Below are 18,985 nucleotides of genomic sequence, written 5' to 3'. Positions count from 1 at the left end.
ACCCCAAGCCCTTGAACTATCACCCCATATCCCTCCTCCCAGCCCATCCCTCCTACTCCTAAGCAACCACTAATCTACTTAGTGTCTATAGATTTCCTACTCTAGGCATTCCATGTGAGCGGGATCATGTAATATGTGGGCTCACGCAATATGAGCGGCATTCCATGTGAGTGGGCTCATGCAGTATGTCTGGCTCCTTTCACTGAGCACAAGGTCTTCAGCACTTATCCAGGTTGCAGCCTGTGTCTGAATTTCATTCCCTCTTCTGGCTGAATCGTATTCCATTGTGTATCTTGGACATATCCTATTCTGCTCACCCAGCCGTTGGTGGGTGTTTGGAGTGTTTTCGCCTTTCGGCTGTTTTAAGAGGGCTGCAGTGAACATATGTGCAAGTTTTAGACCCAGTGCTTGTTTTCAATTCTCTTATGTAGAGAGCACTTTTTAGCAGAAAAAGAATAAATGTGTGGCCTCCCTTTGTGTGCAGTCAGTGCCTCGAGAAGAGTAAACTCTGTGCTGTCACCTCTGGAGCCACGGGGAGCACGGGGCTCGGGTAGTAGCTAGGACGATACGAGTTGGGACAAGGCCAGGTGCAATGGCTCACGCCTGTAATTCCAACACTTTGGGAGACTGAGGCAGGGGGATCACCTGAGGTCAGGAGTTCGAGACCAGCCTGGCCAACATGGTGAAACCCCATCTCTAATAAAATAGAAAAATTAGCTGGACGGGGTGGTGGAAGCCTGTAATCCCAGGTACTTGGGAGGCTAAGGCAGGAGAATCGCTTGAACCTGGGAGGCGGAGGCTGCAGTGAGTGGAGATCAGACCACTGCACTTCAGCCTAGGTGACAGAGCAAGACTCCGTCTCAAAAAAAAAAATGAAAGAAACTCATGGATAATCCTCCTTCTCGTGCAGTTCGCCTCTATGGACCAAACTTCATCCTTCAGGTGTACTCATCTCAGAGGAAGTCCTGGCACCCTGTGTGCCAAGATGACTGGAACGAGAACTATGGGCGGGCAGCCTGCAGGGACATGGGCTATAAGTGAGTACGGGGCAGCACCCGCCGAGTGACAGGAACAGACAGCAGAAACAGGAGAAGACCCTCTCTTTGCCTCCCTGTGAAAGCACCGGCACATGAGTGCTGGGGACAATTGTCACCTTCCAAAAGCTGAGCCCTATAACCAGCAGGTGGAACTTGTCCTGCTAGGGCTGTGCCCAGCACACGGACCTTGGCTCACTGCCACCCTACTCTGCCTTCTCCTTGGCCTCTATAGACTCCTGATTGCTCGGGAGTGCCCAGTGCTGTGGCCATGCGGTCAAAGGGGCAGGCTGAGGGCATTAGGTGCCTCTTTTTCCAAGGTGCCTCTCAGCCAGGGTCCATTCACCTCCCTGGGTAGAGGTTGGGCCAGAACAGCCGGCGAGGAGGGTTGGGCTGGGGAGAGCAGCAGAGACAAACCCTGTGCCAGTTTCACTGCATTCGGGAGCCGTGGAAGCCTTTTGAGCTGGGGAGAGAATCAATCAATCAGATCGATACTTAAAAAATGTCATTCCTGCTCGTAGCTCTGAGGGAAGGTGGGAAGGCTTAAGGGAGTGTGTGTCCTCTGCCAGTGATTCCTAACAGGGGTGGGAGGGGGTTGGATACCACTTATCAGCACTGCCTGGGGAGAGGCAGCCGCCCTCAGGCATCGGGGGAGAGAGTGGTAGGGTGCTACTGCCACTTCGTTTTCCATGGGAGGGTCCCCAGGTGATTTTTATGCAACTTTAGGATATTCAATATGCCAGTTTTCAGAATGAATTACCACTCGATGAGAAAGTTGGCATCTTAGCTAGTCACTGTGGCATCCCTAAACAGCAGGGGTGAATTACACAGCAAAGCCCCCATCACAGTCCAGGAACCTGGTGGAATTGATAACTGGGGCCATTTTAACATCTGTACCTTTTATTAGGTTAAATGTATGTATGATTATAGAATCCTATGTCCTTCTCATAGTTTCTTGATCCTAACGGATAAGAAACACGACCAATGAAGGAATTTTATCTGACACTTTAGGGTTATTGAATCGAAAAATCGTTACAATATTATAGCACTTGGTTAGAACGTGTGTTTTTTTTTCCTAAATATTAAGGTTTTTCCCTCTTATTCTGAATGTCATATGAGAGGTATTATGACATAGTATAGGATTTATATTTGCTTATGCCTTAACCATTATCATAAATAAGGTTTTCTGTCTTTTTTAGGGATAATTTTTACTCTAGCCAAGGAATAGAGGATGACAGCAGAGCCACCAGCTTTATGAAACTGAACACAAGTGCCGGCAATGTCGATATCTATAAAAAACTGTACCACAGGTATGCAGTGATTTCTTCTTTGAAAAATTTTGGAATGAAATCAACTAGGAGGCACCATGGGGAATCGCTGTCCTGAGTCTGATTTCTCTGAGCTGCAATACTCAGTCTGGATGGATTTTGCATTGGGAGGAGATCAGAGTCTGACCAGGCCTAGTTACTCTAAGCAGCCCTTGGTTTATTCATAGGAAGTGGCCGAGGTTTCTCTGCTATTTCATTTTCAGCCTCTACCGTCTGCCCTTGTTGGTAGCGGCTCACACTGCAACATTGACATTCAACTCTATTTAGTTTTCTTTCCTCTTCAGACATTTAGAGATGTACCTATTGTGTCAGGGCGTGGTTCTAGGAATCCAAGATAATATCTCAGTGTCCCAGCCGGGGTGACTGGCTCATCCGAGTTTGCCAGGTACTTCACTGGCTTGAGCAAGGAAAGTCCTGCTCCATTCCAGGCAGCTGGGCTGGCTGGTCTCCTTAGCCCCAACCCTGGGACAGCAGTGCCAGAGGGTGCTCTGTGAGGGATGGGCAGCATTCTGGCGGCCTGGGAACGAGTCGTGATGTGTCCAGGGGATAGAAGTGGGCACAAGCCACAGGTCACGTGATGAGTGGCTGACCTGGCTGGGAGGACAGAAGAGGGGATGGACTTAAGCTATTCCTTTTGCTTTGCACACATTTAGGATGTTTGCAGTCTTGCTATGATTGTTGCTGTTATGCGAGTGTTTTCTGACGTGAAAGATACACAGTGTCCTTTGCGCATGAGCTCTCCTTGCCTCCCAGGTCCCCAGGGCTTATGCCTGGTGTCTAGGCATCACCTCCCTGCCCGCCAGGTGCCAGGTGCTGTGTTTCGGGGGAGGATGAACTAATCACCCCGTGCCACCTTTCCTCTGAGCGGGAGCCTGGGGCAGGTTTGCATTCCTGGTGGCCGCTGGCAGAGGTGTCTGGGGGCCTGACTTCCACTGCAGCCTGCTTTCCTGGGGAATGTGGCAGGGCAAGCCCAGTGGGGAGGGCTGTGCACGGCCAGGTGCACCCATCAAAACAGCAGGGCTGTGGTTTGTCCCTGTGGAGAAGCTAAACACAGCTGCCTGGGCGCTTTGTAAATGCTGAGTGGTTCTTTGTCTTCCTGGGTTACACACGGAATCAGGGAGCCAAGTCCAGCCGGGCAGGGGCGGGGGGAGGGGAGGAGGTGCTGCGATCCGTTGGCAAGAGCCTTGGGAACTCACAAGGAGGCTGGAGGGCTTGGAAGAAAGAAGAGAAGGCCATTGTCTGGTAGGCTCTGTTCTGCCTCAGTGGTGAGGGGCGGGGAGGCGCACCTCTTTTCCTCTTTCTGGGCAGCAGTTGCCCTTTGATGCCTGAGTTCTTGGCTTGTTTTCTGTCGGGCTTCTGTGAATAACCACATGGGCCCTGGCGCTGTGACCACACAGGGCTATCCCTACCGACCTTAGGATTCTTAGGAAATGTCTTCTCTTAAAGGGGACATGTCTTCGCTTGGCCGTGTCAGTGCCCCAGAGCCAGAGTCCACCTGGAATGCACCTGCAGTCACTGGGAACCTGGGGGGTGTGCCTCAGTAAGAGGGTGTCAGGAAGGACCTATTATTGTAGGGCCTGGGCTCCTGCAAGGTGGTTTGGGGGCGGTTGGAGGAAGCAGAGATTTGCTCTGGATTGGATGCTGCCAGGAAGCAGGGGTAATTCTGTGAGGCTGCTTTATTATTTTTTTTCTAGGAGGAGGTTGGAATGAGGCTAGGCTAAAGCTATGATTGATAAAGAAACGTCCATCACTCAAGTTAGCCAGGACAGGAGGAGACATCAGGTCGTGATTTTGTGGTTGTGACCACAAGGTTCCTGTTCTGTCTGTTCAGACATCATTTCAGAGGAGGCTCCTTGTGTCTTGCCCTATCTTGGGCATGGAGGGACCTAGTCCGATATTGATGCTCAGTGAAATCATTCAGGTTCCGCAGAGCACATGGCACAGCTGTCGGGGCGGGCCAGCTCTGCATGCCAGGGGCTGCGTCTTTCCTTCTCAGCATAGCCTGGGAAATTCACTGCAGGACAAAATGCATCGATTACTTTCTCTTCGTCTATAACCTGGGATGTTTGACTCCCAAATGAGTAACTTTTACGTTTCTTCTAATCCTAGGGAAATTATTGGTTATATTGCTTTCAACACTACATAATTTAAAGCAGTCATAGGAGCCCAGAGGTTTCCAAATGGCTTCCTTACAAAATTAGAAGATGATTTTAAATTCCAAGAGGAAAAAGAAAAACTAGCGTTATTGTATGCTTACCCTCACAACCACCCTAGGAGCTGGTACAATTTTAAGAGAGGTTAAGTAACTTGCCCAAGGTCACACCGTGGGGATGTGAGCCGTGTACCTTGGCTCAGTGTCTGGTCTTTGCCACTGTCTCTATATGGATTTACTTACCTTATTGGAGTTGTAAGTAGCAGACCCTTCTATGTCTCAGAAGACAGGAGAGGGAACATCGGAAGAAATGACTGATTTCTAAGCATGTGAGAGGCAGGTGACTCCTCACTATCGTGACGAGAATTTCCCCTGTTCTTTTTGTAGTGATGCCTGTTCTTCAAAAGCAGTGGTTTCTTTACGCTGTATAGGTAAGTTCATCTAGAGTCCCCCTTTTGATACTTCTAACTAGGAAAAGCTCTCTACTTTCAGAACAGTACTCCCTGTGTCTCTGGGGGCATGGGAAGGAAGAAGGTGGAGTCACGGGTTGGGATGTGCCCAGCGGCATCTTGCTCTTTCCAAGGAGCTCCTGGTTTAGATTTCCAAGGCCTGTAGACACCTTCAGCCTTGGGTCCAAGGGATACCCCCTGAGATCAGGCATGCTCAGGAAGCTGACAAAGCCCTACGCTTTATGCCACCCATGAGCTGGAGGTCCGGCAGGTCTCTTTCTCCAGAAAGCAAAGGGGGGTGGCGTTAGTGAGCCCTGGCAGCCACCCAACGTGGACCAGGAGCATCTGCAGGGCTGTGGTCCAGCGCCACGGTGTGGCCACCAGGCGCTTATCAGCCAGTGGGACCCGGAAGGAGGGACAAACCCGGAGAACAACAGCGCTCTTGCCTCTTCTCTCCTGAATTTTGGACGGTGGCTTAGACTTGGGTGTCCCCATCTCTGTGTTTGGAGTGCTTACAGTTTCCAAACTTTGCAAATGTGGAAACCACCGTCCCTCTCCTCCGGGATGGCCCAGTGCTGTCATGGGGCCGTGGTCCTGAGCTCAGCTTTTCATTTGAAGAGGTGGAAGGCGCTGACACAGTCACATCCCGGCAGGGCTGGCTCAGGTCTTCTTTGGGTCCTGAGTGGGGGTCCAGCATAGCCCCAAGGGCGCGTGGCACCCACCCTGCCCTCTGCCCATGCACTCACCTCCTGGTGGAGAAGGCAGAAGGCCTCGCTCACCCCTCACCCTCTCACTCATTCCCTACTCACCCCCTCAACCTCTCATTCACTGCTCACCCCCTCACCCCCTCACTCACCCCCGATCCCCTAGCCCCTCACTCACCCCCTCACTCCCTCAACCCTCAGTCACCTCCTCACCTCCTCACTCACCTCCTCACCTCCTCACTCACCCCCTCATCCCTCCCTCACCCCACCCCGTCACCTCCTCACTCACCTCCTCACCCCCTCACTCACCCTTCACCCCCTCACTCACCACCTCACCTCCTCACTCACCCCCTACTCAACCCCTCATTCACCCCTCACCCCCTCACTCACCCCCGCACCCCCTCACTCACCCCTTCATCCCCTCACCCACCTGCTCACCTCCTCACTCAACCCCTCACTCCCTCACTCATCCCTCACTCCCTCACTCACCCCCTCACCCCCTCACTCACCCCTTCACCTCCTCACTCACCCCCTCACCCCCTCACTCACACCTTCACCTCTTCACCCCCTCACCCCCTCAACCCCTCACTCACCCCCTCACCCCCTCGCTCACACCTTCACCTCCTCACTCACCCCCTCACCCCCTCACTCACACCTTCACCTCCTCACCCCCTCACCCCCTCGCTCACACCTTCACCTCCTCACTCACCCCCTCACCCCCTCACTCACACCTTCACCTCCTCACCCCCTCAACCCCTCACTCACCCCCTCACTCAGCCCTTTACCCCCTCACTCACCCCTTCATCCCCTCACCCACCTGCTCACCTCCTCACTCAACCCCTCACCCCCTCACTCATCCCTCACCCCCTCACTCACCCTCTCACCCCCTCACTCACCCCTTTACCCCCTCACCCACCCACTTACCTCCACTCACTCCCTCACCCCCCACTCACCCCCACACCCCCTCACTCACCCCTTCACCCCCTCATTCACCCTCTCACCTCCTCACTCAACCCCTCACTCCCTCACTCATCCCTCAGTCCCTCACTCACCCCTTCACCCCCTCACTCACACCTTCACCTCCTCACTCACCCCCTCACACCCTCAACCCCTCACTCACACCCTCACTCACCCCTTCACCCCTCACTCACCCCCTCACTCACCCCTTCACCCCCTCAGTCATCCCTTCACCCCCTCGCTCACCCCTTCACCCTCTAAATCACTCCCTCATCCCCTCACTTACCCCCTCACTCATGCTTTCACCCCCTCACCCACCACCTCACCCACCCCTCACCCAACCCCTCACTCACCTCCTCACTCCTCACTCACCCCCTCACCCCCTCACTCACCCCTCACCCCCTCACTCACCTACTCACCTCCTCACTCACCCCTTCACCCCCTCACTCACCCCTTCGCCTTGTCACTCAACCCTTTGCCTCCTCACTCACCCCCTCACCTCCTCACTCACCCCCTCACCTCCTCACTCACCCCCTCACCTCCTCACTCACCCCCTCACCTCCTCACTCACCCCCACACCTCCTCACTCACGCCCTCACCTCCTCACTCACCCCCTCACCTCCTCACTCACCCCCTCACCTCCTCACTCACCCCCTCACCTCCTCACTCACCCCCTCACCTCCTCACTCACCCCCTCACCTCCTCACTCACCCCCTCACCTCCTCACTCACGCCTTCACCTCCTCACTCACCCCCTCACCTCCTCACTCACGCCCTCACCTCCTCACTCACCTCCTCACCCCCTCACTCACCCTTTCACTTCCTCGCTCATCCCCTCACTTACCCCCTCACTTCGTCAATCACCCCCTCACCTTTTCACTCACCCCCTCACTCACCCCCTTACTCCCTCACTTACCTCCTCACCCCCAACTCACCCCCTCACCCCTCACTCACCCCTCTCACCTCCTCACTCACCCCCTCACCTCCTCACTTATCCCTTCACCCCCTCAATTACCCCCTCACCCCCTCAATTACTCCCTCATCTTTTCAATTACCCACTCACCCCCTCACCTCCTCACTCACCTCCTCACTCAGTCACCCCCTCACTCACTCACCCCTTCACCCTCTCACTCACCTCCTCGTCTCCTCACCCCCTCACTCACTTCCAGCCCTGCGCCTCCCATCTTCCTTTTCTTTGTGTGAGAATCTGGGGTCCCTGAGTGGTGTCAGTCCCTCCAAGACTCAAGGAGTCCCCAGGGCCTCGTTATCCAGAACACCCCCACCTGGGTCCCGGGAGACCCCATGGGATCACAGGAGTGTTCATGGAAGTGGTCCATCCTGGGTCTGGGTGGGCTGGAGGGGCATCCTCCCTCCCCCAAGCAAGAGGAAACCCCCAGGAGCCTCCGGAGTCTATCCCTGGCAGTGGTGCCCCACCCTGTCCTTGCAGCCTGGGAGACCCTTGCAGCTGGGTAGCTGGACGGCTTCTGCTGGTCTCACCCCACTGGCCTGTTTGTCGTCCTCAGCCTGCGGGGTCAACTTGAACTCAAGACGCCAGAGCAGGATCGTGGGTGGCCAGAGTGCGCTCCCGGGGGCCTGGCCCTGGCAGGTCAGCCTGCACGTCCAGAACGTCCACGTGTGCGGAGGCTCCATCATCACCCGCGAGTGGATCGTGACAGCCGCCCACTGCGTGGAAAAGTATGCCAGGGGCGGCGCGGGCCGGGTGGGGGCTCCAGGCTGGCCTACAGCCACCCTGTGACCTTGACCAGGGTCTCAACCCTTGCAGCCCCGGCGTCCTTGTGTTTAAATGGGGAGAGTATTATATTGCACCTGCTTCCTAGGGTTATGAGGCACCAAGTGCGCTCATGCCAGGCGGCGCATGGCTGTATACACTGAGTGTCCCCTGCACGCGGGGCACAGGGTGCAGGTGGAACATTCTCCACGATGTCGCCATGACCAGCGTTCCTTCCAGCCACTGTCCTCTGAGCTCTGTCCTGCCCTTAAGCAAAGCCCCCGCCCCCTGAGGTATCCTGTCTCCGGGACGCTAGTCCCAGGAGAGGGCACACTCAGACAGGCTTCAGGCTGCCCTGCTGGAAGGCCCCTGGGGTTAAGTGTTCTTGGCCACAGCATTGCTTATGCAGAGGGTTAGGTAGGGGTGAGGCTAGCTGTGACAGTGTTAGCATTTATGGAAGCTACCACCCCCTCCCCTTTTCCTTAAACACATAGTGCTTTTGGTCACATGCTGCTTTGGAGGAGGCCAAACTTGGCAGATGTATTTTTCTGCCTTAGAGAGAGGCTGAACTGGGTTTGACTCTTGGCCCAGCCCTCTCTGGCTGCGTGCCCTTAGACGATTCACACAACGTCTCTGATCCATGGCGTGTACAACTATAAGATGAGCATGCCCTTCTCCTCTCGGGTTGTTATGAAGGTCAAGGAAGCAAGGGCTGTTACCCAACGGTGCTCCCTTCTCTCCCCCTCTTCACACCCCCAGGTACTCTGGGCCCTCTAGGAACTGGGTTTCTCTCAAGGGCTGTTACCCAAGGGTGCTCCCTTCTCTCCCCCTCTTCACACCCCCGGGTGCTCTGGGCCCACTAGGAGCTGGGATTCTCATAAGAGGGAAACTCCTGGATAAAGGAAATGGTTTGATTGATATTGGACTTCAAGTCTGTTCATCAGTATCCATTTATTAAGCACCTACCCTGTGCCAGGAAATGCTTTGGTGTACAAAGGAAAATAAGGACCAGTCCTGCTAGAAATGGCCTTTAAACCTCAGGGAGGGATATCGGCCCATTGTGGGTGCTGCAGATTCCTTGAAGGTGATGCAAGAGCCAGAAAGAGGGACCATGTGAGGAGCTGAGGCAGGGAGTCTGGGTGAGGGGAACGTGGGGGAGAAGGGGAGGCTGAGCCCCTCTTCCACTATCTCCCTGTGTGGTTTTTGGTGAACCATCCCGCCTCTGGGTGTCTTGCCTCCAGCTTCTGATATTGGAAGTTCATCCACCGAGAGCTCTGTGTTTATGGCTCTGAGATACTGAGTCCTTCTTCTCTCCCAGACCTCTTAACAATCCATGGCATTGGACGGCATTTGCGGGGATTTTGAGACAATCTTTCATGTTTTATGAAAGTGGACACCGAGTAGAAAAAGTGATTTCTCATCCAAATTATGACTCCAAGACCAAGAACAATGACATTGCGCTGATGAAGCTGCAGACGCCTCTGACTTTCAATGGTACGTGTGGCTTAGGCTTGGCAAGCAAGTTGGCAGAATCTTAAAGAGATGTTGATTGGAAATGACACTTGTGCTATGCCAAATGGAAGGGAGGAATTTGCGTTGAGCAAGGGTAGCGTGCAGCTGGTGGCCAATGGGAGAGGCTCACAGAGGCTAAGAGCACCTGCCGCATTTTGGAGGAGGCAGCAGCCACCACGTCTCTTCTGTACTGTACTGAGTGGTGGTGATTGAAGCCAGGCATGGAAAAGGCTAGAACAGGGCTTTCCCACTGCAGCACTCTTGACATCTGGGGCGGTTCTCTGTTGTAGGGCTCTCTTGTGCCTTGTAGAATGTTTAGCAGCGTCCCCAGCCTCTACTCACTGGAGGCCAGTAGCTACCAAGCTGTGACAACCAATGTTGTCTGCTGACATTGCTAAACATCCGCTTTGAGGCAAAGTCACTTCCAGTTGAGAACTACTGGCCTAAAACGTGTAAAGATCCTTGATTTTTAAAGATACATTCTAAAACCAAGTTGCTTAATTCAGGACAAACATGCTTTCTCTTAGCCTCTTATTCGGTCCCACTCTGGTCCATCCAAGGGTCTGGAATGTTCTAGCCCCATGTGGATACAGAAGAAGCAAAACCTCAGCCCTCCCTACAGCATGTCTGTATTCACATTGGGAAATGGTTCACATATAGAAGAGCGAATGCATGAGCAACGGCGTGGTGCCTCTTGGGCGAAAGCTGACTCAATCGGCTTTTTGGCTGTGCCTCCTGTGTGTCTTTCCCATCTTGGTCACCTGGAGATACGTAATTTTAGAAGCAGAGCTAGCAAATAATTCCTCTTATAAGCAGAGCTAGCAAATAATTCTACCTATAAGTAGCATAACTTCTTGCCTGCCAGAAGGAGGGGTCTGGCAGGGGGAGAAAATGAGAATGTGGGACTTGTTGGGTTGCAGGGTCCTCTGGGCACGGTGGCCGGGGTGCCAGGCCCAGCGGCCTGCGTGTGGGAAGGCCAGGTGGAGACATAGCCCGAGGCCTTAGGTAATACCAGCCTGGCTCACTGTGTTTTCTCTTCTTGAAACAGACTTAGTGAAACCAGTGTGTCTGCCCAACCCAGGCATGATGCTGGAGCCAGAACAGCCCTGCTGGATTTCCGGGTGGGGGGCCACCGAGGAGAAAGGTGAGGCTCCTGGGCACACAGGACTGCAGGGCCCACAGATGGAGCATTGGGTTCGGAAGTGGGAGGTCCAGGTTTTAATCCCAGTTCTACTACTCAATGATTGGATGACTTTAGTTGATTCCCCCAGTCCTTGTGGCTCAGTTTCTCCATCTGCTAAATAGGAGAAATCCTGCCCAGCCTACCTAATACACCGTGTTTTTATTACAATCACACAGAGCAGCATGTGGAATGGCTTTTGAAGTATCTGGGCCATACGAGTTTAGAGGTGCAGGATCTCCTGTGTTGCACTCATTGTGAGTTTAGAGCTGCCCTGGAGATCCCACCAAGGCCTGCATGGCTGAGTGACCGGGGACTTGGTGAGGACGGGCATCCTAGACCCGTGGTGGCCACATCTAAGCCTGTCCTCTGCCCTGATAACCAGAGAGAGGCTCTCTCCGCCCCCTTCAGTTGCAATCTGCATTTCTCTCTGACAGTCTTTCAAATGAAGGGAGCCTGGCTGCTTCATTTTTATGGAGGGTTGGAAGTGCTTAGTGGCAGGCACAAAGGTTCATTTTACATATTGTTTATATCCTTCTCAAAAGCAACTAGGCCATACAGACAACAAATCCTTTCAAACAAGGCGAAAAGTACAAAGGTTGGGTGATTTGTGGGGAGTGTCAGGGAAGGTAGTGGAGGGCATCCTGGCTCCTCATCAGCAGAAACTTACTACAGTGGAGCTACAGGCTGGGCAAAAGACCTCATGGAATCCAAGATGAAGGGAATATCGACAAATACTTGTGCGCACCTTCACCTATATCAGGCTGGGTGCTACTCAGGTGCCGGGAATGCAGAAGTGAACAGAGTAAGACAAACGTCTCTGCTGTCAGGAGCTTTACCTCTCTTGTGGATGTGGGTGGTGGGGGCGGGGCAGGTGTGGTCAGACAGATGGGAGACAAAAAACTGAGTGAGGTACTTCCAAATATCTGAGGGTGGGGATCGCAAGGTCCCGGCTACTTTGAAGGGGTGGTCAGGAAAGGCTTCTCGGAAGAGGTGGCATTTGAGCTGAGACTCAAATGGCAGAAATGTGTACACATCAAAAAGGCTAGTGCATGTTCCTTAAGGTGTGGTCAAGGGGCCAAGGAGGTGGGCTGGGGCCAGATTGCATAGGTCCTTGTGGGTTATGGTGAAGACACCAGCTTCTCGTCTGCTTGAGGTAGGGAGATCGTGAGCCGGAGAGTGCCATGATCTGGCGGCTGTGTGGGGAGTGGGGATGAATGGATGGAGACGAGGATGATGGTGACAAGTCCATTGCTGTGGTTCCCTGAGACAGGAAGGCAGCTCATAACAGAGTGCGGGTGTGGATGTAGAGAGATGAGGGTACATTTGGGCTAGAGCCACCAGACTTACTGATGGGTTGCATGTCTGTGGGAGAGAGAGTGAGAAGTCAGGGACGATGGCTTTCCACTCTGCGGCTGAAGCCCCCAGGTGGCGGGTGGTGCCATTTTTCAAGCCAGGAAATATTGGTTGGTGAGAATTTGGGGTGGGAGAAGGTGTGATGGAGGGTTCTGGTTTTGCACGTTAAGCCCACGGTGCCCAGAAGACACCCGAGGGGAGGCAGCAAAGCGAGAGTGGGAAACGCAGAGGTGGCAAGTGCAGGCCGTGTCTTGAGAAGCTCTAATGTGCAGGGGAGCCGAGAAGCAGGCGGCCTAGGGAGGGTCACGTGTGCTCCAGAAGAGTGTGTGCACGCCAGAGGGGAAACAAGACCCTGTGTGTCCTGGGTAGTGTTCAGTGAGGAGTGGGAAATTGGTTCAGCAGAACCAAGCCGTTGGGTGAATAAGAGGGGGATTCCACGGCACTGATAGAGCCCTATAGTTTCAGAGCTGGGAAGTTCTTTCCCTGAAGCTGAACTCCAGAGCTGCATTCAGCACAGGCACTGCCAGTTATAAGGAGAATCCAGGTTTCCCAGGAGAGGGCTTGCTTCTGGGATGAGCTGACAGGGGCAGGGCTGGAGAAGAGGGCAGTGACCATCTGTGTAGTGTGTGTGGAGGTCTCAGGGAGGGAAGTGTGCTCTCCCTGCAAGAGCTGCTGGCAACACTGGGAGCTCAACAAGTCTCCCTGTCCTTAGGGAAGACCTCAGATGTGCTGAACGAGGCCATGGTGCCTCTCATTGAGACACAGAGATGCAACAGCAGATATGTCTATGACAACCTGATCACACCAGCCATGATCTGTGCCGGCTTCCTGCAGGGGACCGTCGATTCTTGCCAGGTAATTCAACATTTTTATTCTACCTTTGACCCTTACCAGATCCTACTGAACCCCCCATGAGAGAGAGGGCATTCTTGGGGTCAGCAGAGCCTCCTCAGTGACACGGAGCCAGCTCGGGACAGTCATGGGAAGTGATGGCCACAAACAGTGCAGACGCTTCTGGTGGCAGAAGCAAGTACAATCAACAAATCACACACGCCCTCTGAAAAACTGGTATTTGGTAAAAGTGCCAGTGGAACAGAAACAAGTATTTAGACTATTTTAAATTATGAACGGCAATTTATTTAGTAACTATTAGCTTGAACAGATTAAAATTCAGGATGGGGGCTGTCTCTTTGGGGGTTACATCTCTGTTACCATCACCCCTTGATGGTGGAGATTCGAAGCCCACACAGTCACTTGTAACTCACACTGCGACACCCCCCCCCATCCCGCCCCACCTCTTCTAGGCCTGGTCAGTGGTGTGCTGCAGATTGTGACTTGATTTTCTGCTCTCTGTACCTTGCTGTGTCCCACAGGGTGACAGTGGAGGGCCTCTGGTCACTTGGAAGGACAATGTCTGGTGGCTGATCGGGGATACAAGCTGGGGTTCTGGCTGTGCCAAAGCTTACAGACCAGGAGTGTATGGGAATGTGACGGTATTCACGGACTGGATTTATCGACAAATGAGGGTAACTATCCTGTCCTCCTTCTGACTGTCTTCTCCGATTCCTCGAGCCAAAGCCAGACATCTGTTAGGCGTGGTCCTGCTGCTGGAAGCTGACTGCTGACCACTGGTCAGCATGAAGCAAACCCTGCTTCCTCCAGCCACAGCCCCATCCCCTCGGTGTCCACCCATTGCCCATTGCCCATTGCCTCTCACTGGCTTCACTTGCATATTTCCCCTGGTGCTTGGATGAAAAGCGCTGGGGCTCGGCTTGTGTGAAATTCCTTGGTGCTCTGCCTACCACACTTAGTTCTGGCTCAGCTGACTCAGCTGTTCCACCCAAGCCACCTCACATCAAACTTTTTTTTTTTTTGAGATGGAGTCTCACTCTGTCGCCCAGGCTGGAGTGCAGTGGCATGATCTCGACTCACTGCAACCTTTGCCTCCTGGGTTCAAGCGATTCTCCTGCCTCAGCCTCCCAAGTAGCTGGGATTACAGGCACGTGCCACCACGCCCAGCTACTTTTTGTATTTTTAGTAGAGATGGGGTTTCTCTATGTTGGCCAGGCTTGTCTCGAAGCCCTGACCTCAGGTTATCCACCCACCTTAGCCTCCCAAAGTGCTGGGATTACAAGCCTGAACCACCGTGCCCAGCCTCACATGAAACTTTTGATTCATAGAGAGCAGACGGAAGAGCCGACTGTGCCCATCCTTTTCTGGGGCTATCGAGTGGCCCCTGGGCAGCCCCCAAGGTTAGGAAGTGCAGGAGCAGCCAGGGTCCTCTGATGCCCCAGACTCAAGCACGAGGGAAGGTCTCAGGGGTTCCCTGTGAGCCTCGTGGACATCTCTGCTTAGCAGAGCCCTGGCTTTGGGCATTGTCCGGATAGGGGGAGAGAACCAGATCTTCTCATCTCCAGGACCTCAGACCTATAGTTTTCTCAGATTTCTATGCTTTCTGGGGCTGGGCTACTAGCAGAAGAAAGCACTCTATTCTGTCTTCTCTCAAGTATCCCAGATGCCCAGTCTGTTGAAGGAGGAGCAGAACCAGGGGGCCTTTCCTGCTAAGGCCCGACCTGTGTCTCCTTCAAATGACACGCAGGACTCAGGGCCTTCCCATGACCATGGGGCCCAGCTGGGCCTTGCCTGGCACAGGGCCCAGTGCTGGAAACAGATGACCCCAGGAGGAGGAGGCAGGGCAGGAGGGAAGCTGGCAGGGCTGGGACGGTCAGCCAGGCTGAGGGGCGGACTCGCGCCAGGATGGAGCTAGCAAATGAGCCGGGTGTGTTTGGCGGCTGCAGGTGGGTCCTCGTGGCTGTGCAGGGAGGGAAGGGTTGTGTGGCAGGAGAGCAGCCGGGGGAGGCCCAGACTCTGGTGAAGAGATGCCCCTCGTGCCGGCCTCCACATCCGCTGCCTGCTCCTCCTGGAGCTCCTGCCCCGCCATGCTCAGCCTGACTCTGACCAACACGTTGGAGAGAAAAATGATCCCTTTGTGCTATTAAGCTTGCTTATTTGGTTTCTAAGTGCTTCATGCGAACCTAGAGGAAAAAACTATTTTCCACCTTTGTCTTAAGAAAATAACACACTTATTTTTCTTCCTATTTGAACAGGCAGATGGCTAATCCACATGGTCTTTGTCCTTGACGTCGTTCTACAAGAAAACAAAGGGGCTGGTTTTGCTTCCCCGTGCATGATTTACTCTTAGAGATGATTCAGAGGTCACTTCATTTTATTAAACAGTGAACTTGTCTGGCTTTGGCACTCTCTGCCATTCTGTGCAGGCTTCAGTGGCTGCCCTGCCCAGCCTGCTCTCCCTAACCCCTTATCCACAAGGGGTGATGGCCGGCTGGTTGCGGGCACTGGCGGTCAAGTGTGGAGGAGAGGGGTGGAGACTGCCCCATTGACAGCTTCCTTCTGAGTCCTTTCCAGGGGCCAATTTTGGATGAGCATGGAGCTGTCGCCTCTCAGCTGCTGGACGGCTTGAGATGAAAAAGGAGAGACATGGAAAGGGAGACAGCCAGGTGGCACCTGCAGCGGCTGCCCTCTGGGGCTACTTGGTAGTGTCCCCAGCCTAGCTCCCTACAAGGGGATTTTGCTGCTTGGTTCTTAGAGCCTTAGCAGCCCTGGATGGTGGCCAGAAATAAAGGGACCAGCCCTTCATGGGTGGTGACGTGGTAGTCACTTGTAAGGGGAACAGAAACATTTTTGTTCTTATGGGGTGAGAATATAGACAGTGCCCTTGGTGCGAGGGAAGAAATTGCAAAGGAAGTTGCCCTGAGCACACCTGGTGACCTGCACATCAGGTGGGACTCCTGGGAGGGAGACTCAGCCTTCCTCCTCATCCTCCCCGACCTTGCTCCCAGCACCCTGGAGAGTGCACATGCCCCTTGGTCCTGGCAGGGCGCCAAGTCTGGCACCATGTTGGCCTCTTCAGGCCTGCTAGTCACTGGAAATTGAGGTCCATGGGGGAAATCAAGGATGCTCAGTTTAAGGTACACTGTTTCCATGTTATGTTTCTACACATTGCTACCTCAGTGCTCCTGGAATCTTAGCTTTTGATGTCTCCAAGTAGTCCATCTTCATTTAACTCTTTGAAACTGTATCATCTTTGCCAAGTAAGAGTGGTGGCCTATTTGAGCTACTTTGACAAAATGACTGGCTCCTGACTTAACGTTCTATAAATGAATGTGCTGAAGGAAAGTGCCCATGGTGGCAGTGAAGAAGAGAAAGATGTGTTTTGTTTTGGACTCTCTGTGGTCCCTTCCAATGCTGTGGGTTTCCAACCAGGGGAAGGGTCCCTTTTGCATTGCCAAGTGCCATAACCATGAGCACTACTCTACCATGATTCTGCCTCCTAGCCAAGCAGGCTGGTTTGCAAGAATGAAATGAATGATTCTACTGCTAGGACTTAACCTTGAAATGGAAAGTCATGCAATCCTATTTGCAGGATCCATCTGTGCGCATGCCTCTGTAGACAGCAGCATTCCCAGGGACCTTGGAAACAGTTGGCACTGTAAGGTGCCTGCTCCCCAAGACACATCCTAAAAGGTGTTGTAATGGTGAAAACCTCTTCCTTCTTTATCACCCCTTTTTATTTATGTGAACAATTGTTTGTCTTTTTTTGTCTTTTTTAAACTGTAAAGTTCAATTGTGAGAATGAATATCATGCAAATAAATTATGCAATTTTTTTTCAAAGTAATTACTGCATCTTTGAAGTTCTGCCTGGTGAGTAGGACCAGCCTCCATTTCCTTGTAAGGGGGTGATGTTGAGGCTGCTGGTCAGGGGACCAAAGGTGAGGCAAGGCCAGACTTGGTGCTCCTCTGGTTGGTGCCCTCAGTTCCTGCAGCCTGTCCTGTTGGAGAGGTCCCATGGATGACTCCTTATTATCATTCTATTAGTCTGTTTCCATACTCCTAATAAAGACATACCCAAGACTGCAATTTACAAAAGAAAGAAGTTCATTGGATTTACAATTCCACATGGCTGGGGAGGCCTCACAATCATGGCAGAAAGCAAGGAGGAGCAAATCACATCTTACATGGATGGCAGCAGGCAAAGAGAGAGTTTGTGCACGGAAACTCCCATTTTTTAAACCATCAGATCTTGTGAGACCCAGTCACTATCACAAGAACAGCACGAGAAAGACCCGCCCCCATGATTCAATCATCTCCTATCAGGTCCCTCCCACAACACATGGGAATTATGGGAGCTACAAGATGAGATTTGGGTGGGGACACAGAGCCAAACCATATCATTCTGCCCCTGCACCCCCCAAATCTCGTATCTTTACATTTCAAAACCAATCAGGCCTTCCCAACAGTCCCCCAAAATCTTAACTCATTTCAGCATTAAGTCAAAAGTCCACAGTCCAAAGTCTCATCCAACACAAGGCAAGTCTCTTCCACCTATGAGCCTGTGAAATCAAGAGCAAGTTAATTACTTCCTAGATACAATGGGGGTACAGGCATTGGGTGAATACAGCCATTCCAAATGGGAGAAATTGGCCAAAATAAAGGGGCTGCAGGCCCCTTAAAAGTCCAAAATCCAGCAGGGCACTCAAATCTTAAAGCACCAAAACGACCTCCTTTGACTCCATCTGTCATATCCAGGTCACGCTGATGCAAGAGGTGGGTTCCCATGGTCTTGGGCAGCTCCACCTCTGTGACTTTGCAAGGTATAGCCTCCTTCCTGGCTGCATCATGGGCTGGTGTTGAGTGTCTGCAGCTTTTCCAGGCACATGGTGCAAGCTGTTGGTGGATCTACCATTCTTGGGTCTGGAGGATGGTGGCCCTCTTCTCACAGCTCCACTAGGCAGTGCCCCAGTAGGGACTGTGTAGGGGCTCCAACCCCACACTTCCCTTCTGCACTGCCCTAAGCAGAGGTTCTCCATAAGGGCCCCACCCTGCAGCAAACTTCTGCCTGGGCATCCATGCGTTTCCATACATCTTCTGAAATCTAGGCAGAAGTTCCCAAACCTCAATCCTTGACTTCTGTGCACTGGCAGGCTCAACATCACATGGAAGCTGCCAAGGCTTAAGGCTTGCAACCTCTGAAGCCACAGCCCAAGCTCTATGTTGGCCCCTTTCAGTCATGGCTGGAATGGCTAGGATGCAGGGCATCAAGTCCCTAGGCTGCACACAGCACAAAGACCCTGGGCCTGGCCCATGAAGCCACTTTTTCTTCCTAGGCCTCTGGGCCTGTGATGGGAGGGGCTTCCTTGAAAACCTCTGACATGCCCTGGAGACACTTTCTCCATTGTCTTGGGGATTAACATTCAGCTCCTCATTACTTATGCAAATTTCTGCAGCTGACTTGAATTTCTACTCAGAAAATGGGATTTTCTTTTCTATTGCATTGTCAGGCTGCAAATTTTCCAAACTTTTATGCTGTTTCCCTTTTGAAACTGAATGCCTTTAATAGCACCCAAGTCTCTGCTTGAATGATTTGCTGCTTAGAAATGTCTTACGCCAAATACCCTAAATCATCTCTCTGAAGTTCAAAGTTCCACAAACCTCTAGGGCAGGGGCAAAATGCCACCAGTCTCTTTGCTAAAACATAACAAGAGTCATCTTTGCTCCAGTTACCA

General features: G+C 52.8%; 1 protein-coding gene across 2 annotated transcripts in view; it reads left to right on the top strand.

Annotated features, from left to right (window-relative positions):
- Positions 1-17,343, top strand: part of TMPRSS2 (transmembrane serine protease 2) — a 43,764-nt gene extending 26,421 nt beyond the window's left edge. The window contains exons 6-14 of one of the 2 annotated variants that reach the window (XM_054542565.2): positions 911-1,037; positions 2,234-2,344; positions 4,902-4,945; positions 8,147-8,318; positions 9,671-9,846; positions 10,913-11,008; positions 13,113-13,255; positions 13,774-13,926; positions 15,508-17,343. In XM_054542565.2, coding sequence (XP_054398540.2) covers positions 911-1,037; positions 2,234-2,344; positions 4,902-4,945; positions 8,147-8,318; positions 9,671-9,846; positions 10,913-11,008; positions 13,113-13,255; positions 13,774-13,926; positions 15,508-15,519 — 1,034 coding nt within the window. In that variant the 3' untranslated portion in view covers positions 15,520-17,343. The remainder of the gene's footprint in view (positions 1-910; positions 1,038-2,233; positions 2,345-4,901; positions 4,946-8,146; positions 8,319-9,670; positions 9,847-10,912; positions 11,009-13,112; positions 13,256-13,773; positions 13,927-15,507) is intronic. The other variant, XM_024239540.3, reaches the window with a different exon arrangement.
- Positions 17,344-18,985: the final 1,642 nt, after the last annotated feature.

The sequence above is a fragment of the Pongo abelii genome, chromosome 22 (genome assembly GCF_028885655.2).
Source record: "Pongo abelii isolate AG06213 chromosome 22, NHGRI_mPonAbe1-v2.0_pri, whole genome shotgun sequence".
In the NCBI taxonomy this organism is placed as follows: Eukaryota; Metazoa; Chordata; class Mammalia; order Primates; family Hominidae; genus Pongo; species Pongo abelii.
The sequence above is the reverse complement of the archived record's forward strand: the minus strand, read 5'-3'. Positions and strand labels throughout refer to the sequence as shown.